Source organism: Cheilinus undulatus, linkage group 11 (genome assembly GCF_018320785.1).
Source record: "Cheilinus undulatus linkage group 11, ASM1832078v1, whole genome shotgun sequence".
Lineage (NCBI taxonomy): Eukaryota > Metazoa > Chordata > Actinopteri > Labriformes > Labridae > Cheilinus > Cheilinus undulatus.
Window position 1 is genome coordinate 23191716 of NC_054875.1, and position 15018 is coordinate 23206733.

General features: G+C 39.2%; 1 protein-coding gene across 2 annotated transcripts in view; it reads right to left on the minus strand.

Annotated features, from left to right (window-relative positions):
- The window catches only part of cpne5a (copine Va), a 156076-nt gene that overhangs the window by 49403 nt on the left and 91655 nt on the right, over window positions 1-15018 (minus strand). For both annotated transcript variants that reach the window (XM_041799404.1, XM_041799403.1), the window contains 2 exons: window positions 14025-14078; window positions 10438-10499 (listed from right to left, as the gene is read on the minus strand). In XM_041799404.1, the coding sequence (XP_041655338.1) occupies window positions 10438-10499; window positions 14025-14078 (116 nt within the window). The remainder of the gene's footprint in view (window positions 1-10437; window positions 10500-14024; window positions 14079-15018) is intronic.

Below are 15018 nucleotides of genomic sequence, written 5' to 3' on the forward strand. Positions count from 1 at the left end.
ATGCTCACAACTGCAACATATTCAAGTAACTAAACATGCGTTGTTGAAAATTTTTTGGAAACTTGGGTTGCAATCTGTCGATCTGCAATCTGACAGACTGGTGGCTTCATTTGATAAAACCACTTCCATTTTTTATTGTATTTTGCCATTTTTGACACAACAGCTGTTATCACATATGTAATCCTAAAAACTTAGCTGAGTTAGCAGACATATGCACCTCACAGCAGACATGATGTTAAAGGCACAGCATAAAAATGACAGATGGAGCAACAGAGTCTGAAACTATCATGACAATTTTTTGCCTCTATATCAATTCTACTTGTAGTCTGACAAACACCGTCTACAATATATAAACATCACCACCCACTTCCACTTTCTCACTCTGCTGTGTACACACACTGGCTCAGAATACACGCTGAAAATTATTAGAAGGCTGGAAGGAAGCAATCTGGAAAAGGTAGGTGTGAGATTCAGCCATCTGCATTTACACATGCAGCTCACCTCAGAAAACTCAGGACATTTTCCAGAGTAATTTCCAAAGTAGTTTCTGAACACAGACTTAAATCAGACACTGTTAATAGTAATGAAAGGCAAAATGATCAGGAATTCCTGCAATACGACTGTTGACAGTTTCTGCCCAGCTGCATGTCTTCCTGAACTTTCAAACAACCGGTGATGGCAGTTGCTAACAGGTAGCAGCCGAGATTGAGAAGAAGATATCCACTCCTCTCTCTCCTGTGTGCCTACTTAATATTTGGCCAGACAGCTTTGGCAGCATTTCTCCTTAGATTGTCATTTCAAGGAACAGCATTGAATAAACTCCTGTATGCAGCACAGAGTACATCAGCCAAAGAGTCAAGGCTTTTTTTAACAAGAGACGTTGTGCACAATCAGGCTGATGTCATTGACGTCCTCCAACGTCACAAAAATTTCAAAAACCTTTTTTCAAGAGTGAAACTCAAGTATAAGGGCTGGTTCATAAGAAACAATGGGAAAGACCTCAGGATACAGCAGTGAGGAGAGGATACAGTGTTTTAGATAGAAATTATCCCAGAGGACTTACAGCTGGGAGAGAAAGAGAAGTGAGCAAAAATAATGAATTTAAACAAAAAAAAATGTACGACCTACTGATATGGTAAAAGTGTGAGTTAATATTTCAATCCATGAGTTGAGATCTATAGTGTCAGATGCAGTGGGTATAGTTCAACTCTTTAACATAATGAGAGTTAATGAAGCACCAAATCACATAAATATGGAATATTTATGTCGTACTTCTAACATCCACAAAAAACCTGTTTATGTTCTGCTATCTGGCCAGAGAGATATTTTGTTATAAAATAAAACCTTTACAGTGATTAAGATTAAGGATTAAGGTATCTTTTTTTTTTTGCAAATCTAATCTTCGCAGCTTCTTATTAGACTCAAGGACCTCCATGGTTAAAAGCCCTTTACAAAGAAAACATTGCAGGTACAATGACAAAATGCTCTGAGCCTGAGGCAACGATGCTTTTATAAGGATTTAAAAGACCTCAAGGGATAAATCTGAGCACTGATAATGGAATGATTTTTTTTTCCCTTTTTATATTTATTTCTGTTTTCTATTTTCTAATACTTTTCATAAATCCTGACTGATTTTTACAGTAATATTCTGTGTCATCAGGCTTTCTCCTAGGCACCACTCTGAAATCATACACTGATGAGCTTTTAACATTTCTAAATATCTGTAACAAAAGGATGAACTACCACTCCACACTCCCTGAGCTGGGTCACATTAATTAAAGCAATAATATGCCACTCATTATGATCGAAATGGTTTCATGTGAAAATTACGACTTTTTATGGAGCATGCAGGGTAAAACACTGTTTCAAGCGTCAAAGTGATGGTTTTATTAAGAGTTTAATTCTAGTCTGATTTAGAGACTTAGTAAAACACACAGATTTTAGTGAAACTTACAAGTACAGCTTTTGACTGAAGCTGCAAATCTATTTTCTGTTAACACTGTCACAAGAAAGAGGCTCTGTAAGACTGAAATAAATCATAGATAGAGTAGTTTTGACCTTCTCTAACCTTAAAAGATTTTAACATTTGTCTTATATTTTAACTTTATGATTTCATCTGCCTGGGTTAAGCTCTAGTTGTTCCCATGAAAAGAGTTTTCCTCAGTGGAAGCACATATGAGCAGGTGATGTTTACTAGTTTATATTTCAACAGAAGGCTCACCTTCTGTTCAATAACTCCAACAGTTTTATACTCATACCTATAAAAAAAAACAACAGTTAAAGGGGCTTGGGCATGTTCATCTTTATAAAATATTTTCTTTTGGAGCTGGAATGTGTTGGTTGTAAACAAAACAGTAAAAATGTTTTCTTCTCAGCACTCTACAGCACTCTACAGAACTGTTGTAAAGTTTGCAAGGAAAGAGGGGAGATGGTTTGACAATAAAGTCTTCCCATCACTAGGTTATTAAAATAAGTGTCTCCATGCAACTGGGATAATCAGTTACCTACGCCACTCTTAATTTTGTGACTATTATAGTGGATTTTCTTTTTAGTATTCTTTGGGTTCTTTGTCTTTATCAGCGCAGACAGCTGAAGAGAGACAAGATATTTCAGGAAAGAGAGAGTGGGGAAAACATGCACAAAACAGTGCCAGGATCCGGAATTGAACCTGTGACTAGACCACAGAGGTTACGGTTCAGTTCATACCTTTGTTTTTGGATCGCAGCTCTGTATGGGTTTGCTTCATCAATAAACAAAATAACATAAAGTCTCAAATTTCCAGGCCTAATTTTAGATTTCCATTATTTTTAAGGTCCCTGTAAAGTCCAAACTTTGTGTCTCAACACACTAGATATGATGTATTAAGGTTGCTTTAAACATGTGAAAACACTGACATCTATGTGTGACAAAATTTTTGATTTAGACTGTTAGACTGTTTTATTCGAGCAGGGCAAATATAGGAGCCCATGACATCACCAGTCTTAATGAGGAATTACCCCGCTCCCATAATACTACAATGATATGAAATCACAGAGCAGTTTATCTCAGTATAGTCTGTTGTTGGCTGATGTAACAGCCTTTGTTGACAGTTAAGCACTCGTGAGAGCCTGAAAGGCGGCACTTTGCAAAATATCTGAACTGAACCCGGAGATCCGTTAGTTACCTACAGCTATCGCTGTATTTTTTAACCCACGATGGCTGAAGGAGGAGAAGAGATAGATTTAGTTGCAGGTACACTTGCTACACCATTTTCAAGATGGACCTTTCACGAAAAACTGGATCTTGTGAGAAGAGGTTGGCCAACCCCTATGCTAGCTAGCCTGTCCCAGCAGGGAAAAGGGTTTGTCCACCATTTTCAGACAAGCGACTATGAACAGTACTCACAACAGGCTCACAGCTTCTGAGAAACGCTGCAAAATGTACCTCTGGGAATGCCTGTTGCTTGCAACTGATCGATTTGGTGTTTGGAGCTACACTGGGTTTGCCAACTTAAGTTGTTTCACCAAGGCAGCAAGGAGACACCAAAGCACGGCTGGGCACTTACAAGCTACGGTGCTTCTAAAAACGTTTGGGGACACCCGAGTGGATCTGCAGCTCAGCGAACAGACACGCAGGGAAACAGAGCTCCACAACAAAGGGGTGAAGAAAAATAGGGAGATATTGAAAAGAATGATGGATTGTGTCATGTTGTTGGGTAAACAGGAACTTTCATTTAGGGGACACAATGAAAGCCCCCAGTCCTTAAATAGAGGTAACTATGTGTTTCTTACTTTTCTTGCTGAACATGACACAGACTTGCATTACCACCTGTCCACTGACAGGGTAACTGGGACATCAGGCAAAATATAAAACGACCTCATTTATGCTATTGCTGAAGTGATGGAAGAGGAGATCAAAATGGAGATCAAAAGAGCCCGTTTTGTCGCTGTGATGGTAGGTGAAACCACAGACATGGGTAACATGGCACAGCTCGCACTCGTCCTGTGCTATGTGACAGCCCCAGGTGTTATGGAGCGTTTTGTCAAATTTGTAGATGTAGCCAGTGGCAGGCGAGCTGATGACCTTGCCGGTCTTATTTTCCATTTCTTTGAGGAATATGAATGTTGTCTGGACAAAGCTGTGGCACAGTGTTACGATGGCGCAGCAGTAATGGCATCTGAACTAAATGGGGTGCAGGCTAAAGTTAAGGAGAAGGCACCTATAGCCTTTTCATTCACTGTTATGCACATCGTCTTAATTTAGGACTGACTGAAGGGGCCTCAAAGCTTCAAGAGTGCGATGTCTTTTTTGCCAACCTGAATGGCCTCCCTGCGCTCTTCTCCACATCCCCTAAGCGCACTCAACAACCGGATGACGTGTGCAAGCAGCGTCTTCCTCACATTGCGCCAACGCGGTGGCAATATACATCAAGATTGGCAAATGCAGTCCATGAGAAGAGAGTTGCGTTAAAGTAGTTGTTTGATCACATACTGGAACACCATGATGAGTATGATGATGACACTGTGCTTTGTGCAGATGGATTTAATGCACGTCTGGATGATTTTGAAGTTTTGTTTTTTGCTCAACACATTCAATGGGATTTTTGAGTATGCTGATGTGCTTTTTGGAACACTACAGACAAAAATATTGGATGTACAATTCTGCATGGCAAGGGTGAACGAGTTCTGTGACACAGTAGAGCGAGCGAGGGGCAAATTCAATGAGGTATATGAAGAAAAAGCGCACATCTCAGGTGGTCCAAGCATCACAGAGGCCAGGGCACCTGTGTGCACACTACCAACAACTCCACATCAGCATTCTGGACAACATTCTTTCCCAGATACGGAATCGATTTCAGGACCACGAAATGTTGATGTTTCTCTCCCTTCTCGACCCCCAGCACTTTCAGACATACAGGAAAAAATTCCCACATACAGCCTTCTCCAGTTTAACACTGAGCCACTGAACACTGTTTGATCTTCCCTGACTTAAAACAGAACTGGCTGTAATGTACAGTGCTTAACAAATTCATTAGACCACCCTAACCCTAACCAAAGTAAGGTTTATGCCTCAGCTGCCCTAAATTAACAGCATTGGTAATTACCAAAATAAATTTTTATGTTTCTGCAATGGTTAATACACCAATATGTAGAAGCTCTTTAACCCAAATGATATTGTCAGTGCTAAAATGTAATTATTATTGTTATCCATGAATTTTCAAATTTACTGATTTACAAAAAAATGAAAAAATAGTAAAGCACATTATTATTTCTTGATTAATATGTCAAATTATAGTTATTTACTTGCATTCCTAAACAGAAAAATGAGTTTTAGTGGTTGAATGTTATGTTTGATTCATTTCTGACTTCTCAGAGAAGCCCGGTGAGCTGGCTCAAATTTGGATGAATTCAGTTTGAAATTCCTCATTCCTGTTCAAAATGGTAAAACGTGGAGAGCTCACTGAAAATGAAAGAGTCCGTATTAAAGCACTTCATGATGCTGGATGGTCTTTGAGACAAATATGACAGGCGGTCTAATAAATTTGTTAAGCACTGTATGCCATGGCTGATTTTGAAGGGAAAAGTCCCGCTGTTCTCCATGATTATCTTCTGAGCAAAAATCTGAGTGAGAGTATGGGACAACTTTACGCACTGGCCTGTTTGGCCTGCTTCCGTGAATGGTCATTCTCAGCATTAAAGCGTATTAAAACTTATGCCAGAAACACAATTGGACAGACACGGCTTTCAGCATTAGCCTCCATGTCCATAGAAAAGGACTTATTGATGGAACCGGAACGCACAGATAAACTGTACAACAGAGCCATTGTAGTCTTATTGAGAAAAGAGAGGAGGATGGATTTTATTTTCAAATAAGCAGATGCTGTGGAGGAGATCTGTGTTGGTGAGTGCAGGCATTTTATTTTTATTTCTAAAATGTTTCTCTCATTTTATTTCGTTAGTATTAAATCAATGGTAACGAAATAAAAGGACAAAAATACCAAAAATGTAAACATTAATTCTGATCACCTGCAATTTATAATGTAAACAATGTGGCGCATTGGCGCAGCTGTTACTCATCTGTTGAATTCATCATTTGGATGATGCACTTTCATAAGTCCCTTTAGAGTTAAAGGTAGTTTCTGTTACAGACAGAGAAAGCAGAGGAGAGACACAGCACTGTCTCCTGATCCTCAGAAGTTATCCTTAACATTCTGAGTGCAGGCTGATGACAGCTCCACAGGCCTATATAAACACTAACTCCCATAAAATGACCTACAGAAAGAAATAGATTGAAATTTGGTTAAGGAGCAGAATACCTGCATACACTTATTACTGATGAATGATAATTCAGAGGAAATACTTTATTTTAAGAAGACACTATACATTTGGGGTTTTATTTGCCTTTTAATTCTATTGACAGCATGTCAATTTTTAGGATGTGTTTACTTTTTAAAAAACCTTTCTTACACGAGGGTTTGAAATTTAAAAAATAAAGACAAATAAATAAAGATATTTTGGGTATCCAGGAGGTCTTTCTGTCACCATGATATTGAAACAGGTATTAGTTTATTAGCAGATATTAGCTATACTTTGATTTGCATTACCTTTTGAGCTAAAACTGGCACCCTTAGTATAGATATGTCCTTTGTGTTCCAGTGTACAAAATGAAATTGTTCTGATACAGTGGTAAACATTTGCAGAACCACATTTCATCTAATTTCTGATCTCTTGCTTTTTTCACAGGCAGATTACAGACATAAACAACTGGGCAAAACCTTCAAACATTTAAGCATAGCAAGTTGTCTTTGATGCCCTTTTGAGCTTTCTCCTCTCCTATTGCTGACAAAAGTTTGAACGGTAGCTGGGTGTACTTGTCCTAGTATCAGCAAGTCCCGATGCTCTTATTGAGGTTGCTCAGAACTCGGATACATCCGTATCTGGGTTTGTATGAATATAAAATGATGTTGAGATGCACAAACCAAGACAAGGGGGTCCAAAATAACTCAAAGTATTTTTTTTACACAGTACATTTTCATTTCGACCTTCTTCTTGCCTGTCTTTCTTCCTTCTGTTTGTTTCTTCTTACAGACCTTAAAACATTACAGCAAGGGAAAAGAGATAGTGTAGTTAGAAAAAAGTTCCTTTGTGATTGTGTATGTATAGACACAGTATGTGTGTCCACTGGTGTGAGCTGGAGAGAGAGCAGCAGGACAGATCTGGGACACTCAGCCATCAGTGGCAAAGCAGTAGAAAGTAAAAACCAGGGCAGCCACTGATCCACTGAGGAACATTTCCATATGTGACAGGTTGGCCGCCTTTAATTAAGCTCTCAGATCTTCTCCATATTTTATCATGGACATTCATATTCATTCACACTATTATTGTGAATGTGGACAAGATTTCCCCCTAAAGGGCAAGTCTTTCTCACATGTGAACAAATCCAGGCCAGTCGGTGGCATCAGTCAATAACTGAAAAAAAGTGTGGATGGCTGCTTTTGCTGCAGAGGACAGTGTCCAAGAAGCTGAATAATGGATGAACTCTCAACCTCGTTTCTCAGCAGAAGTCACAAAATTGACAAGCTTACAACACCCAAAACGCTTTCTAAATGCCCTGCAAGAAATCAAGTCAACTCCTAGCACTGACTCAAATTCTGCTATTGCACAAATAAAAAGGCCTACAAGACTTGTCATGCTGATGTAGGTACCAGATGTGTCCGGGCTGTCTGGGGCCTGCGCCTTCTGATGACGTGGCACATTGTGATTGGCTGTGATGAGGTATCCCATTTTTTGTTGGCTCTCACCGTGGGACAGCGAACCTGTTAGCTTTTTACAAAGCTAACTTGAGTGTTGTAATGTTCTCTTTACCTCCGAATTACCCACTTTCAACCCTCTGTATCTTTGGAGGTGATGCTGAGGGTGTGAGAAACTTCATTTTGGATAAAATATTTTCATTCTGTGACATTTACAGTGTCTGAAATTGCCACAAAATACTTTTGCTGTATATCAGTAGGATGACCTATGATTGATGTCCTAATATTTTAACAAATAATAATTTATTTATGAAAAGCCAAGAATCAAACTTTAGAAATGTGTTTTTGCTTTTATTATCCTATATATTTTTCATTACAAATATCTTTCCAAAATTGGTTAAAAACAAAAATATCTATCTTAAAATAAATGATTAAAATATTAATCTATCTATCGTCTCTCAACGTGACTGCATTGTGGTTTGTCCATGTGGAGTTGCTGTATTCAATAGTGTTAGTGATGTTGTCAGAAGTTGTAGGGTGAAGGCGCAGGCCCCAGGACAGATCTGTTTGCCATCTGGCACACATCTGGCACCTTCACCCAACAACGATGTATGTGTACAAATAGCAGCTAAACGATCCAATCCTTTTGCCATATGAGTCAGTTAAACTAATTAGTAACATTTTTTATGAGCTCAGGCCCACAATCCCAGTCAAACGCTCGATCTAAACTGTAATGCAACCGCTTGCCACCAGTAACCACTGTAGTTCATCTCAATAACTACTACCTTGCTGCTGCAATGCCCTTTAATCTCTTTAATATTACCAAGTGTTAACCTACGGATGTTAACCTGGACAAAGGATGGCCAGCAGGCGGCAATAGCACTGTTAAGTCAGCCACATTCTTCAAATCAGCTTGGCACCATTACATTGTGATGTTTTCCTCTCACAGCGTGAAGTTGGTTTACAGAATGTAGCCGTTTAAGTTTTTGGTGGAGAAAGTGTATCTCCAGGTCTTGTTCACCTATGAGTGAGAGTAGAATGGACTGTCATGGTGAAAAAGGAGATGAGCTGAAAGCAAAGCTCTCAATTTACTGGCCGATCTTTGTTCCAACCCTGACCTATGGTCATGAGGTTTGGGTTATGACCAAAAGAATGAGAACAGTTGAAGTGAGATCCTTCAGAAGAGTGTCTGGGCTCAACCTAAGAGATAGGGTGAGGAGCCCGGCCATCCAGACGGAGGTGGAAGTAGAGCAACTGCTCCTTTGTCTTGAAAGGCCAGTTGAGGTGGTTCGGGCATCTGATCAGCCTCCTTGGCACCTCGCTGTGGAGGTCTTCCAGGTGTGTCCAACTGGAAGGAGACTCCTGGGTAGATCCAGGACTCGTGGAGAGATTATACATCTTATCTGGCCTGGGAACACCTCAGAATTCCCTAGGAAAATCTGGAAAATGTCCCTGTGTAGAGGGATGTCAGGGCTGACTTGCTTAGCCTGCTGCCACGACCCAAGCCCACGATGTGCTGAAGGAAATGGGTGGATCTATTCATTTTTAGAATCGTCAGCTATATTTCATTTGGATCTTAACTGTTTTACAGGGACATTACAGTCTTGTCCAAGCTCTGGAGTTAAACATCAAGCTAACACATGGATTTTAAAGCATGTGATACTAAAAGTACTGACATGGAGAACAAAAAAGGACAGCCTTACATTCATCTTTTCCATTGTTGCTAACCTCTGCTTATTTCAACTGATTTTTTGCATCCTCCTTCTCTCCTCATTCACCTGCCTCTCATTCCCCCTTTCTCTCTCTCTCTCTGCTTTTCCTTTTATACCTTTAGAGGGTCTGGGTCTGATTCTGCTTAAGCTTTCTGCCCAGTAAAAGGACATTCTTCCTTGCCACTGTATCTTTGCTGAATGTCGCTTAATGCTGAGCTCATTAATCAATTTTGGGTCTTTATAAATAATATAATAAAGAGTTGATAGTAGATCTTTGTAAAGTAGAAAGCTTTGGTTATGCATTGACACTTCATTAAAAAACTGACTGACTGAAAATTATTCACAGGTCAGCATTTTTGGAATCAGCATTCTCAACAGGGGGGCATCATCATTTGTCTAGAAAACATTCCCCAAAACACCAACAGGTGAATAATATCTGTGTCCGCTACATTTAGGTGGTAAAACAACTAAAGCCAACGTAAATAGAGCCTGAGGATGCTGTTTCTTGGCAACAGCGGCACTGCTATTTTTGACACTTAACACCTGCAGCAGTATGTGTTAAGCAAACACTCTCAGAATGAGATGTACTTCCTCTTTAGATGCAAGGAGCTCATTCAAACTAATGAAAAAATCTAACATTAGGACCATTATAAACCTACTGTAAAGGATTATACTTAATTTCTACCAGTAGATCCTGTTGACCCTAACTCTGATGCTCCCGCTCAGATTTAAAGACAGAGAAACTCTTCCACTTCGACAGACTTGCAAAAAAACCCCACCTTGTTATATCAAACTTTCATTCATGATAGCACAGTGAAGCTAAAACATCCACGAGATGTTACAAAACACATTTTCTGAGCAAAGAGGGACTTCATTTGTTTGTTGTGAAAGCTTCCTGCGTCATTGCCCTTGGGAGCAAGCAGTACAGGAAACATCAAAATAAACCATGCTCATATAAATAGAAACAGCATAATTACCAGAAAACATTTGACTCACCCTCCTTTAATGTAATCCAGAAAGGTGTGCTCTGACTCCACGTTGAATGACAGCAAGGACACCTGTGGGGAATAAACAAGTCCAAACGGATTATCTCATTCTTGTTCATTAAGGAAAGCAAAATGTACCAACCTATAAATTAACACTGACCTCTGAGCTAACCACCCACAATATGACTGCTCCTCACAGAATGAGTTTAAGGCATATTAGTGCTACAATCAGTGAGGAAACGTCAGTGAGACTGTGCTCTGATGGATGATCACTGAGATGGATAACCGGCAACAGAATTTAATTACAGACTAAGGCCAAATAAGAGCAGCCAAGGTGTTTAAGCAGTGAGAAAGCTTTGTTCCACGAACAGGTGGTGCATCATACAGGGTTCAAGAGGAAACTGTGCATGGACGATTACCTCTTGGTGTCAAGACTTTTTCAACTTTCTATCTTTTGTTTCAAGAAAAAGCAAAAACATTTTCAGTACGTGAAGAAGTAAATCATACAACACCTTTTAAAATAGCCTGTTTTACTTTGCCAAAGTAAAACAACCTGCCCTGATGAACACAAAATTAGACATTAAAGATATTTCTGAAAATATACTCTATAAAGTTTGAGTTATGTTATGCATAAACACCCTGTTTGCACCAAATAAATATAGAACTTGTAAATGACGCATGTAAATGTATGTTTTTACACTTTTTGCTTTTGATAAACTGTCATTTCCAAAATCTGAAAATCCTGTTTCTGATCAATTTAAATCCATTTAGTATCAGGTATAGAACCAGGATCATTTCAGAGTCAAGTACTGTTTTGGTATAGAGCAGGGGTCACCAAATGGCGGACCGCGGTCCGGGTCCAGACCCAGAGGCCATCTGATACAGACCTGGACCCAGACCTACAATCATTAGACAAGTGAGCTGAGACAAGGAGTCTAGGGCCCTATGGTTTCTGCGTTAGCGGAATCGCAGACAGAATTGCGGAATTGGCCAATAAAAACATAAAGCAGCTGCAAGAAACACTGGCAAACATTAGCTCAACGCAGGGCAGTACAGGACGACATAATGTTGAACCTTCAAGAAAACCCATCTGTGCTTTGAGTTATTTTACCTCATCACACCTGAGAGTCACAGAGAGACTCTGCACAAGGCACAGACACACCTCTCACCTACCCACACCTAGGGGGCTTCAAACTCGAGTCAGACAAACTTGAAGTCCTGCAGTCTAAATGATGTTCCATTCGAGTATCAATTAACTCAATAATTCCTCCTGTAGATACTGTAGTTCTCTTTGGTTGCTTAACGAGCCAATACATGTCTGCATTAACGCAGTCTAATATGAAGCAGACAGACAGCGAGGATGGAGAGAGATGAGGAGAGAAAAGTTACAGTCAGGAGTAAAAATACAATGCAGCATCAAACTGCATGGACTGTTACAGACTGTGAGAGTAAAAGAAAAGTTTAGGTAACAGGTTTACTTTTAACCATTAAACTTTAATGTGGCCTTCTTATTAAGTTGCTATCACAGTTTGAGAGAACAGAAGAATTTCTTCAATTACATTAGAAACGTCAGTTAGGATGTGATTATGCATGTGGATGTGTCTCATGTTTGAAGTATCTGACTGTTACACTGGTTATATTTATTTTATATCAGGGTTATCCAAACTGTGGCTCATGGGCCAACAGTGGCCCTTTTTCAATAAATTTAAGGTTGTTTCTATTTAATTAGTGAACATTTTATTCATTTACATAAACAGGACACTCTTTTAATGGTAAAATTAGTGGAAAGGTTAAAAATGGAATTCCAAAATATTCAAATGGAATATGGCAAAAATAAAACTGATTTCATAGGGCCCTAAAGGAGAGATTCACAGACGGAGGAACGGGTGTGCTGTAGACAAATTTTCGCATTTGGTAATAGTATCAAAGTTTAACTTTTGGTATTGTGAAAACACTAGTGGGAACTGGAGAATTTTGGCAGAAATCGTAAATAAGCTATATTTTTCTGTCTTCTCCAGGTAAGCGTGCAGTTGTTTCACACTCAGGTAGCTTGTGGTAAGTCTCACTATGATATTTTTGACGTTGTAGCTAATAATCAAACAGGCTATGGAGAAAATGAATAGGACTTTTACTTCCAGAAACCATGCTGTTGAGCTGAGATAGTAACAGAGGCGTAACAAGGGCAAAGTAGCATCACTACAAAACATCTGAGCTTTGCAGGGTGGATCAGCTGTGTATCACTCATGTCAGAAAGTGTGTTCATCTTGAGCACTGTTTGCTTGAACAACCAGCAGTTCACTACTGCAGCCTTCAAAGTCAAAGTTCAAAGTCAGGGACTGAGCCACTATTTTAACACATGAGGTTCCTGTCTAACTTGTAATGTTAAAATAAGTCCAAGAAAACGTTGAAGTCTCATTTCTATTGCCTGTTATTTCTTATTATTATTATTATTATTATTATTATTACTATTTCAGAAATATTTAGACTGTATTGGCATTTATCCGTTATGGAGCAGCTGTGTTTGCAACAGGGTTGGGACTAAATATCAACATTGTGATATATGATCATTATTGTATCACTAGTGTCTAATATAATTAGACTTAACACTAATTTATGCCTCCTTGCAGCAGCATTTATGAAATAATGAGGGTGACTTGAAAGGAAGTTAGCTGGCTAAAGAAGAAGATGGGAGCAGGATAAAAGAAGAGGATATAAGGGTATGTAGGGCAGCAGTGGAAAGATATTAAGAGATGAAGCATGATAAAGGTGATAATAAATTGCAGTTAATATATTTTTTTCTTCAGTCACTCAGTTATATATCATTACTGTAATAATCCCGTTATCTTGGGCCCCAAATTGACAACCTTATCCTATTGTAACAAATCCTAAAGTAACATTGACACACCTGCCAACACTCCCATTTTTCTGCAATCTCTCTCCCACCTCCTGTTTTTTAACTTCTTCTGGGAGGCCTGCCGTTTGCTTTTTAATCCCTAAATACATAAACAACCACTGGAGTTGCAATTCAGCAACCCCCCAAACCTGATTCAAGGGGTGTATGCATGGCTGCACTGTACACAAGCCGGAAGGGGAGACGAAAGCTGCATGAAGGAGGAAGCCTACCAAAAGTGATGGGACAGGACATTCATTTCTTAGCTGCATTATCATTATACTTCAACACAGTATTTGTTTCATATCCAGAATCCTAACACCTTTGCAACAGAGTGTTGTTATAAAAATCTCTGACACAGCAAAGTATTTTAGAATTATTAGAAATCAACCAATTTAAAGTTCAAATTCATGTGGGAGGTGCAGGCCAGACAAGTAAAGGTAAAACAGTACCACTTTAAGTAACAACATGCAAGATTCCTAATGTGTACTTCTATTGACTCAAGTATTGATCCTGAGAATGTTTTCCTTTCTTCACTTCCTGTGTCATTATCCCTAAAACTGAGAATGAAACAAAAATATCTTCAAGAGCTGAACTGCGTCATGCTATACACTCAGGCGAATCTTTCCAGTGAATAAAAAAGCACTGGAGGGCGGGAGTGTGAGTGCACCAGGAGGGTTTGCTCTTATCTCAGAAGTCAGACTCACCGTGCCAGAGTTGACGTATCTTTTCTTCTTTATTTTCTTCTTGGCGTTCACCACCTGATATGAGGGCAGAATAGAAAAAGGGGGATAATGATAATGTAAACTTGCAGTACAATTCTTTTCATCCACCCTTGGGCGAGTAATAAAACCATCTTTGTCCTCCTCCTCCATGTGTGTAAGGGTAATGGAGCATGGGGCCTGAATCCAATAACTGCAGGAGGTGAGAATAAGACTGCATTGATCATGCCCCACAGCGAGGTACAGATTATTCAGGGGATTTTTATAAGCACCTACAGTGTGCTGTACACTTTGCATTCACATTATCAAGCTCAAGGAAACATACATCTCTGTCCCAACTATTTACCCATTATAAAAGAAAAATATAACCACGTTTAGACCTACTTACATAGTGAGGAGGAGAATAACGTGCAAATAAAGGTGCTGGTTATGAATGATTACAGTGCTTTCTGTTTTAAATCAATGTTACATTAAGAGCCTGCAGCCAAAAACATGTGCACAACAGAATCAAGGTCAGCTATCTCTGATGCTTATTCCACAGAGCTGCACATAAACAGAAGCACAAGCCTGGGGAAACTGAGCTATGTAATACACTGTGTATATATATATATATATATATATATATATATATATATATATATATATATGAGCTATAATTTAAAAGGGATCCACCTCTCTCCCTCCCCCACCTCCTTTGGTGACTATCTCTTTTTATCCACTCTGCCCATGTGGTTATTTATGCTATACCGCAACTCCACAAATTATGTTTACAGGACAGCGGTCATCACTCAGTCACAGCCAGGTTCCATTTACACCAATCTGACCATGAGTTGAAACTAATCTATGTATGTTTTCAGGCCCTGTGCATTTCAGGTTATGTTCATTGTAGGCCACTGAATGATTCACATTATTTTATTTACCAATACTGAAAGGCTGCTTCAGTGACACCTCTTCAGGGCATTGATCTAAAAAAAAAAAC